General features: G+C 36.4%; 1 protein-coding gene across 1 annotated transcript; it reads left to right on the top strand.

Annotated features, from left to right (window-relative positions):
* The first annotated feature begins 2,624 nt into the window (after positions 1 to 2,624).
* LOC115630753 (odorant receptor 22c) lies at positions 2,625 to 10,376 on the top strand. Its single transcript, XM_030527407.1, has 7 exons — positions 2,625 to 2,943; positions 3,008 to 3,188; positions 4,577 to 4,776; positions 4,846 to 5,027; positions 8,475 to 8,576; positions 8,880 to 9,032; positions 10,326 to 10,376. Exons 1-7 carry the CDS (start codon positions 2,625 to 2,627, stop codon positions 10,374 to 10,376), a joined length of 1,188 nt encoding a protein of 395 aa, XP_030383267.1.
* Positions 10,377 to 10,827: the final 451 nt, after the last annotated feature.

Below are 10,827 nucleotides of genomic sequence, written 5' to 3'. Positions count from 1 at the left end.
TGTACTGGCCGCTCGACTCAACAATCTTTTAGCAATTTTTTCCTGGGCACATGTTCACAGCTCAAAGCATATTATATACTTGTATCATATATACTTTTGTAAAAAATGCAAGTATGTGAAATGGCTGGTTCTGGACCAAGTTAGATAAAAGCTCAAAACCATTAAGACACAGTACACAGTACCCCATGCTGTGGTTTAAGAGTATTTCAAGGCATAAATAAATTGTTTGCCTCCAACATTTAATGAGCCAATGCCTCGAAAATGTACAAAACTGCAGTATTTCGAAAAAAAATTAATGCTTTAGAAATAATTTTACTAATTTTGTAGAAATATTTATTTAATTTCCAACGCAAAGAACACTTGTCTCTAGAAAGAAACTTTCTTAAAAGTATGGCTAGCTCTGATTTCAGTTGCATTGTTAGGGCCGATTTTCTTAATTTTAAGGAGATTTTGGACATATTTTTCTGAGTGTTTTTGTTTGTTTTATTTTGTTCCACATTTACAACATAAAACTTTTTGAGCGCATCAAAATCAATTGATCGTTCTCAATAGCAGGCTTAGCTGGCGCGATTACGTTGGTACGCATACTGTTTCTAATTCTTTTACAAATTGTCAAAGTACTTTTTCATGCATATACTAGTTATGTATAATGGTCCATCGCACATTCCGGTACACCCAAATGCCAACCTTTTGCACAGCCCAAACGGCTTGTGCGAATGAAAAAATGCAATTACTGGCATTTCAATTTTACCTGCTACTGCAGGGGCTTTGAATATCGTCTGGGGTGCGTAGCGGTATTCGAATCCGATATTTAATTGATTGCGTGCTGATTATGCATAGGTATGCATGGCTATCTGACTGCTGCTGGCATTTTGAATATACTATACCTTGTGCAAATGGAAAAACTTGTTAAGAGTAGTCTTCAATAAAAAATTTCATAACCCATAATTAGAGCGAAGGACCAAAAAACAATTAAATTAATTATATAGGTCTTAGTTTTTGTTTGTTGAGCAAAGGACAGAAACAAGTTAAAAAGTCAAGGAATTGAAATATAAACAAAATGCACAATTAAGACAATTAAAAAGAATTACAATATTGTGAAACAAAAATCAGGTGTAAGACATGGAGTGTGAGTGCACGGCAGATAGAGGAAGTCAATAAGTTAGGCAGGCAAGGCAGTAAAAGCGACAACAAAAGAAAATGTACACTGGACATTGGTTTGAATATTAAAAACTTTTGTATTTCTCTTGTACTTGCGGTACGTTTCTCCACATCGTGTAATTTTTTACTTTATCATCTGTAGCTTTTGTTTTTGTCTTCACATTTAGCAGCTTGTTGTTTGCAGGCTTCACTTTTACTTTTGGCGAAATGAATTTATTAATGAGGACCTTACCAGGCAACTGTTGTGGGACCTCATTTATTAAGACTACCGGTATCTATTGACGCCTCTGGCCACCCTTGTCTGTGAGTTGGGACATAGCTGGCCGAAAGGCCAATAATATTTCTGAGTAGAAGGCGTTTATGGGATATTATTGTTATTGGATTAGATTTCTTGTACTTTGGCTTTCTTAGCTTATAAGGCTTTTTTATAACTTTCATATTGTTTTCCCATGCCGACAGTCAGTTTGTTGACATAAAAATATAGTAATTAAATAAAGAAATAAAATTATCGTGTGAAGCTAAAGCCGGATTCGGGGAAGTAATACAAATATTTTACCAAATCGTCAATTAATATTTTGTTTGACCTTATTTTCTGCAGTAAATTTTTTTCAAGCACTTTTATTTATTTATTTATAAATATGAAGGGAAATTAAAGTTATTTCAATAAATAACTACTGATTTGTTATTGCAGTTGTTCAGAAAACCATGCATATTCTTCAGTTTGACAAAACTGTTTTCGGAAGATACGGCCACAGAATTTATGAAAACGAAATCAGCTGCGTAATTAAACATTTTTTATATTTGTGCAGAAAATATGTTTATTACATAAATTAACAAAATATAGTGGAGAGCATTTAACAAAAATACCGAACTGTAATAAGTAATTTTAATGAGAGTTATAGCTAGAATAAATAAAGCAAACATGAATATTGATATAAAATGAAAAGCCGAAGCTTCTTTAAACATACTAATTATCTTTCCTAGTTTTATTTATAATGAAAAAAGAAAAACGCAGTAGTATATCTACATTTTGGATTAAAGTTAATCTTTAATACTTTCTCCATTTCATTTTAATTTGGGACCCAATGTGCAACGGAAAGCTGTGTGTTGCAACCGAGAAAGTAATCAGTAAAACAATTAAAACTTTTTAAACTAAAGTCAAAAACACGCAGCAAAACAAAACTTGCCAAGACGCCCACAGCTCTAAATAATCAAATCCACTCCTATATCGCTGCCCCCTTCCCCTTCCCCTTTGCTCGCCCGCCAATTAGCTGCATGACCACCAGCTCAGCCGTCCATCAATGTGCACTTATAAAGAGCTCAGAAAACGTAGCCGCAAGCAGACAGTTGACCGCAGTAGTCACCATCAGTAGCAGTAGCAGCAGAAGTAAGCCACATCAGTAATCGACTTTGCATTTGACATTTGCCGGCGGAGGCTCAAGTGTGAAGACCATCAATAAACAATGCCCTCATCGGCCTTAGCGCGGGGCTTCTACCACATACCCTCTCTTCCAGGCCACGTTGTGGGCATCTGGCCTCAGGAACGACGTGCCTTCTATGTGAATCTGGTCTTCGGCTTCAGCTTCTTCGTGGTGCTGATGGGCGCCGTGGGCGAGAATCTGTACGGAGTGCTCTATATAAGCAATCTGGTGACCGCACTGGAGGCCTTCTGCCCGGGTACCACCAAAGCCGTTTGCGTGCTGAAGATGACAATCTTCTTTGTCCATAATCGGGAATGGCATTCGCTGGTACAGCGTCTCAGGAAAATGATGTGGGCAGCGGGTGAGCAGTAAACTTTCTGGGCTAATGGAGTAATATTAGAATAATGAGGCATAAACATATATAGATGATGCAGCTGATCAGCATATGCTGGCACAGCTCTCGAAAACAGCCAATAAATTGGCGCTGTTGCTGCTCGTATCCGGCAGTCTAACCAACACGGCCTTCAATCTCCAACCTTTGGTAATGCATGCCTACAGGCGTTGGTACGGGCTGCCCAGAAATGTGGATTTGCCTTTCAACATTATGTAAGTGGAAGCATTGACACTCTGATATTTGGGAGGGAAAATAATTCATTTTGCAATTGTAAGTCCGAATTTGAAGATACATTTAAATCAAGCAAATTGTCTTTTTATCGGTTGAAACTTAAATACAATTTTGATCTTTTTAAAGCCTCTACTGAACAAATATAGGGTATGTTGTTTTTAGTGATTGAGTAAGCAACAATTGTAAACCACATATTATAGGTACATTCACTACACAATCATTATCTGCTTGCTTCAATGGCTATCCCAGGCAGGCTGAGAGCTATCGGGTTGAAACTTGAAGGCGACTTGCCTCTGAAATTTTGAAACCGCCCATGGCAGAGAATCCCATGATATCAGCTGATAAATATGCGAAATGACAGTACTAATTTTTTTAGCGATATTAAAATCAAATATTGAGAATGTTGTCATATACTCTTAAAAAATGCTTTCAATTTTAATGGAATTTTGCGTAGGGTGTAAATGTAAATTTAAAAAATTTTCGGCAGTTTAATTTATTCGTTCCGGATATATTGGTACATATTTCTCGCATTAGCTATAGTACATACATAGTACAAATACCATGAATTGTAGTCCATGTGATCACGAAATCACCACCAAACCATTTACACTAATATTACAGCTAATTGACTCTGTAAAGTATTCAACAGTATTACTTTCAAATTGCTTGAAGATTGCTCGTCTAACGTTTATTTAGAACCGCAAAATCTGCACTTAGAAATAAAAGTCAATTAAGTGAATTTAAATGGAATTCGTATAAAATAGTTTTGAAAGAAGACCTAAAGCTATAGAGTCGATATATATACATACATACCTCTAGACAAGCCGTTTAATGAGTTTTTATTCTATGTTACTTATGTGCATTAAATACATTTGTAAAATTTGAAATCTACTTATAAATTCGAGAAGATAAAAACTGAGTAGAAAAGATAATACCAAAGCGCGTAACACTTCAGTCAATTTCTAATTCAAGAGGGATGTATATTTATTTGTATGTATATTTGTATACCCGTATATATTATATATACTGTACATACTGTGAAAGTAAATTTAGAGAGCTTGCTTTCTACGAAAGCATAAAAAATACCTTCCTTTAAAAGTAATAATATAATATATATAATAATATAATATAATAACAAAATCCAAAGTTACGCAAATTTTACTTAAATAGATTACTGCAGCTAAACGATAACAACTCAATGGCAGTTTGTTTTTGTATGAACAATAATAAATAAATAAAATAATATAAGAATACAATATACAAATAAATTGTACATATATTTTCTATCAAAATCCCATGATGATCTGTTCATGAATCCGTCAAACTAAAGCCAACCAGCTACAAATTTTTACCCACTTCTGCTTCACAGATTGCCCGACTTTTCCACAAAGCAGCCGATGTTTCCTTTCACATATGCGCTACTCACGTCCTCGGGCTTCTGTACTGTGTGTGTATTCAGCAGCGTCGATGGATTCTTTTTGTGTAGCTACCTGTACATCTGTGGAGTGTTCCGACTGGTGCAGCACAACATCAGGAGTATATTTGTTGGGCTGCACGATGGTGAGTCTAGTGGTGCCAAGTCTGTCCAACACTTGCCAAACTTTCTTTAATTTCATGACCATTATCTCAACTGTAAAGTTGAATTCTATTCGCCGTCGGTGAATGCCCTGATTCAGGGGAGACTTAAAGTTATTATTGAGCGCCACAATGCGATTATCGATTTGTGCACGGACCTGACGCGTCAATTTACCGTTATCGTTTTAATGCATTTCCTGTCGGCAGCCTTCGTTTTGTGTACTACAATTTTGGATATCATGTTGGTGAGTTTGTTCATCTATCCATAGTATGTGAGTCCGTGTCTGCGGATTGGTTTGTTTGCTCGCTTTGGTAGAAATGTATAAGCACATGCATAAATACGCGCTGCCAAAAGTTTTTAAATTTATCTTTCATATGTTTAATGGTTATAGTCGTGGTCTTTAAGCTTGCCAGTTTCGAGATAGTCTGCTGTATATGTACGTATGTCCGGGATTTGTACAAGTATGCTCAACATTTAATAGAAGGACTCTGAATTCTATAGCAGGACTCTTAAGCTTAAAATTCTGTAAATAGTAGATGATTCAACAATGTATCTGTATCTTTATCAAAAGTAACTCAAATAGTTCGTGTAAACATATATAAGTCGGGAAAGGAATCTTCGTCATGCAATTCAATCTTCAATGCTGTACGTATTATCTCAAGCTGAATGGTCGGGAAACGTTTTAACAATCTGATATAAAATTTAATTTTTAATACGCACATCATACGGATTGATTGAATTTATTGATTTTCGCGATAATTTTGAGGTTTTGAACGGCCGCATACAATAGTGAAGAGACCAAAAACCGCTTGGGATGCTCTTAAAAATAGCATAAAGCAATAGTTCTATTTATCTCAGTATAATTGATATTTGTGCAAAATTGGTTTTTGATATTACCGATATTTTAATAGAGATATACTTGTATATGTTTTGTGTACACAAATTTTATCCCTTATGCTTTGTGATGTTTTGTCATACATTTGTTTTTTATCAGCGCTTAATCTATAGTACCGTTACAATTAAGAAGAATACCAAGTCACGAGTTTCATAGAAAATTTATATTTGTGCAATTTTTCCTTTTACATTTTAAGTGTGAGACACATAGTGTATTAACTCCGGAAAAAAAATTTAATTGTCTAGCAGAATTATTGGAGGCTTCTTAAAAGCAGTATCGTTGTGTTTTGGCGAACTTAAAATTATTAATAACTTACAATGCCCCGCGGAAACGAATTAAACACAGAAAATGAAATAAAAATCATAGCTATGGCTGATTGTAACATTAAAGTCGGTGTTATTGTTAAAGCACTAAGCAAACATCGGAAAAACGTCTCAAACTTTTAATAATTTCCGAAAAAATATGCTCAAAACCATCGGAAAGGGGGTGTTCCCATAGGTGGGGACCGTACTAAAAGGCATGAATGAGCTGCGCCCAAGTCAGGGCAGAATTAAAGATGCCAATAACTGGGCTTAAGTTGAAACATATGGGTCATCCTATTGGAGACTCCATATGACCCCAAGATGCATAAACCAAAGCTATTGCACCGACATAAAATGGTCCGTCTTGCATTTTACGAAAAATAAAATGTTTGGGACAGGGAATTTAAAACGGTCAACTTCAGTAATGAAAAATGTTTAATTTAGATGGCCAAGATAGAAACCAAAAGTATGGGAGCAACTCAAGTGATCCCCGACAGATTTGCAACCATAGTGGAGGCTCACTCATGATATGGGCAGCTTTTAGCTCCTTTGGAAAGGTACCAATATGCTTTATAGCAGGCTGAATGCGCAAATGTATACGGTTCTCCTGGGCAGCGAACTATACCATTTCCAAAAGATTTCCATGGAGAGAATTAGAAATTTCAGCAGGATAACGCTCCAATACATGTTGCACGATTGGCATGACATTTTTCGAGACAAGAAATATTCCCTTAATGCAGTGTGCTGCAATAAGTCCGGATTCAAATTCAATTGAGGACCTTTAGGGCATCCTATCAGGCAAAGTTTATAGGTGTGGAAAACAATTTGACCTTTAAAAAATGAAAGAGAGGCCATTGTCTAGGAATGGCCAAGAATGGACAAATTCGTTCTTCAAAAGTTGGTCAATCCATGTCCTGATGGTTGCAATTGGTCAAATAAAAATAGGGAAACACTATATCCTACTAAAATCATAAGTAAATTCTATTCAAAATGTGAATAATAATTAAAATGTGAATGTGAATATCAACTTTCTATGAAAATTTTGTTTATGACCTCTTGTACAAGCTAATGTTTTCCTTAAATAATTTAGTAGCTTGTTGGACACACAGTATTGAGTCAGCCTAAAGCGAAAACGTCTGTGCACAGTCGAACATTCCAACAAATTTTCTCTGGCATGCTAGTAAGCCTGGCTAATTCTCGGATAGGCTTTTTGAATATATGACACACCAACTGGCAATAGGGATTTTTACATAAAAACGAGGTAGCAAGGTACGCTTCATCGAATGAAAGATGCAATTGACTGGTGAACTGATTGCCATACGGAACATCTGGGACAGTAAAAATATTGCCAGGCTTATTCTTTAATAACATTGACTCATTATTCTTAACGTAATGCTTTTAATGGACTCTTTATGCATGTTTACAGACATGTTCTAAATTTAAAATAAAAAACGTTCGTTATATGATTGGCTCCGGTTGTTTATAAAATAGAGTAAAGCAGAGGAATACACAAATAATATATAAATCAGAAAAGTTTTGAAGGCCACCAAGCGTTGTGGACATTTCCTGCTGCGATTGTTATTCCTATATTAAACATGAATTCCAAACATATTTTGCAATGTAAGCAGTTATGTGGACATAAAATGAGGATGACATACAAACAAATATCAAACTGAATGCCGTCTAATGCATGTGATGCAGATGCAATAACAATTTCAGAAATTAATAAACAGCAGATTAATGACCGCCTATCCTCAGCTGGTCTTCGCCAGTCAGGTGTGAAATAGTAACATCAAAACGCAATTCGAATACAGCTCATCATCATATAGGAGCATGTTTTACTTTGAAAAGTTACTAGCAGTTTTAAGCTGCCACAAACATTATTTTGGAAATTAGTAACTTACAGTACTTTTCTTGTGATTTTAGGAATCGAAATAATGCCTGATTATACACATAGTTTATTTATCAATCAACTTATCGATCTTCAATAAGAAACTTTTCGAAGAGGTACATATTAACAAAAGTAAGACCTTCTTTCTAAGAAAATGGCTAGAATTTGTCGATAGTTCAAATGGAATGGTAAGTCTATCAAAAGGGGCTTAAGCAAAAACGAGTCTAAGTACTTGAGGTGTGTTTTCTCGAACTTATTTGTGAAGTTAACCCTGATAATTATACATTTTTGAAGTATAGAATTGCTATACATGTATGTGTTTGTGTGCCTCTAGTCAGGCGTCTTAGAATAGGACCTTTTATGAATTCCCTTAGCCACGAGACACCTGCACTGCATTGTTCGCCCCAACACTAATTCATCGTTAGGAAAACTATTTAAAATTTATTTTAAAGTTCAAATCCCTACTTCAGAAATATGTAGATACTTTTCAAGTTAAGTAATGACTTTGAGAAGAACACGCTTTTCTGTAAGGTAATTTATGCAACCAATACTTGTATTATTTTCCTAGAAAACTAATTCTCTATCCCGTTTCTGTCCTTGCAGAACAGCGCCTCCTTGAGCGGCTTAACCTACATCTGCTATAGCGTCGCCGCCTTGACGCAACTCTTTATCTATTGCTATGGCGGCAATCATGTCAGCGAGAGTGTTAGTAATCCTCTCGCACAGCAACAAAAGCAAAAACAAAAGCAGAAACAAGAAACACTTGAGTATTTCCAGCAGCAGCACAATTTCTGTTTTTTTTTGCTGTTTGTTTGTTTTTCTTTCCTGCTTGTAATTTCAATTTTGCCGCTAACATTAAGCAGAGCTGAGAGCGAAACATAAAAAATTATGCGCCATACACAAATTGCACTTGTGATAAAATTTTAATTACACAACAAAATGAAGCCACCCTCCCCTCCCCCCACCTCTCTTCCCATTTCTTCTCATTTCTTCTCATTTCTCCCGCAGAGCGCGGCTGTGGCGGACACGTTGTACGACATTGAGTGGTATAAATGCGATGTGAAGACTAGAAAAATGATTTTAATGATATTGCGGCGTGCGCAACGCGCAAAAACAATTGCGGTCCCGTTTTTTACACCATCGCTGCCGGCCTTCAGTTCGGTATGTAACAGAGATGATGATGATGGCGATATAACTACCGCACAGTGGGCCAACCTAACTACTTAAGTGGTCAACATTATACAATACGCGGTGGTGCCAGGGCCGGCCTTTTTAAACTCCAAATGATATTATGATACAAATGATCGTAGAGTAGTCGTGATACAGCCATAAGATATCTCGCTTTAGCCATATTTCTAGCCGACAGACCTATTTTCTAAAACAAATGAGAGCTTCTCAGTTTCAGATTCAGAAAATCCAATAGAAGGGATTTGACCTTTATGCAGCAGACAGGACATCAAAAGTATGAGCTGGAACTCTGCTCTATTCTTAATTTAAAATTTGTTTCACTGGCAAATAATAAGGTTAATAAGGCTGATGTTTTTCTGGTGTTCCCACCCGGTTAATGCTGGCGAATTGACATTAATTGTACAGCTGCGTAATGAACTATATCTTTTGCTGTAATATTACGTATAAGTTGCTTTTAGATTGTACGTTTGGAACAAATAATGAAGCATCTTAGCATTCGTCTGTCTGTTTCAATCACTGCTTCTTCTTCCTGATATATGTATATATTTTTATAAGGTTTCCATTTCCGTCACCTGGCTACAAAGTCATTTATGAGCGAGCCGGACAGTAAAGAGCCAAACAAAATATGGTGTTCGCATTACTATAACCTTGTAAACAAAGGATGCAAAAAGGAGAAGAGCGAATGCACTGATTTGTTTGCAGTGGGCACAAGACGGCATAGGATTGTTTTACTAATAACTTTCCCTAAAATAGGCCGAATTGCAATTGTTAACAGAATCGATATACAAGTATGTACCAATTTCTGACTCTGTGGGATTAGCCAATTCCAAAGTTCGTACGCTTATTCAGAACAACGAAGGAACGGTTAGACGGACGACTACATTTGCATAATTTATTATATAATATATATATACATATATCATTTCATTCATAGCCTTTTGGTTAAAGGGTTCGTGGTAACTGGATTATTTGTTTTCAATAAATTATTTTTAAGTGCTATCATTATCGATATGTCGTCAGAAAGCGGCGTAGAAAAAAGAATAAAATCATTTGAAGTTGAAGACTTATTGAAACTTAGAAGCAGCTATGAATATTCAAATCTCGTAAAAAGTGTTTGCCTTTTAAGCGCGTCTGTTGGCCCACTGTACTAGTATGTTGGTGCTTGGTGTGGTTACCAGGGAGGGCCTCCTTGATTATGCTAATAAATGTTTATTTTTCATTTTGTGTTTGTGGATGTGTGTGTTTGCTTTGTTGCACTCATTGCAGATACTCAGCACAACTGGCTCATATATCACGCTGCTGAAGACATTCCTGTAAGCCGACAAATGTTTGCCAACGCGTCGTATGATTGATATGCCGGATTGTCACTGCCACCATTCGCATTTGGCATGTGTCTTGCAATTTGTATTTGCCACTTGTCAGTTGTCAGTCCTGCTGCTTATTTAAATTAAAAAGCGAGTGTTAGAAAACAAAGAAACAATGAAAATAAAAATAAATGCACAGAGCAACCATTAAAACGCATTTGCCTCATTTCGTCCTTGAGTTATGGCTGCGCCGCGCAACAAGTTCGGCCAGCCAGTCCGTTTCTCCGTCTGCACGGCAATTATTGTATTTAAATTTTTCGACCTGCTGCCCGCTCTAGCTAATGCAGAACACGTGCTATAGCCACATTAATTGGGTCTGCACCAACGAGCTCAGAGTCCCGGGCTACTCCTTGTTCCGTTTTAAGGCGCCATCTTGTGCCTCGTAGAAATTGTGCGGTTGTTAT

The sequence above is a fragment of the Scaptodrosophila lebanonensis genome, unplaced genomic scaffold (genome assembly GCF_003285725.1).
Source record: "Scaptodrosophila lebanonensis strain 11010-0011.00,11010-0021.00 unplaced genomic scaffold, SlebRS2 tig00001410-arrow-pilon, whole genome shotgun sequence".
Classification (NCBI taxonomy): domain Eukaryota; kingdom Metazoa; phylum Arthropoda; class Insecta; order Diptera; family Drosophilidae; genus Scaptodrosophila; species Scaptodrosophila lebanonensis.
Note: the sequence above shows the minus strand (reverse complement) of the source record. Positions and strands in the feature narration are given on the sequence as shown.

Coding starts and splice junctions, on each gene's coding strand:
- LOC115630753 (XM_030527407.1), top strand. CDS start 2,625: ATGCCCTCATCGGCCTTAGCGCGGGGCTTCTACCACATACCCTCTCTT. Junction 4,777..4,845: donor GCTGCACGATGGTGAGTCTA/GTGGTGCCAAGT, acceptor TCAACTGTAAAG/TTGAATTCTATTCGCCGTCG. Junction 5,028..8,474: donor CAATTTTGGATATCATGTTG/GTGAGTTTGTTC, acceptor CTGTCCTTGCAG/AACAGCGCCTCCTTGAGCGG.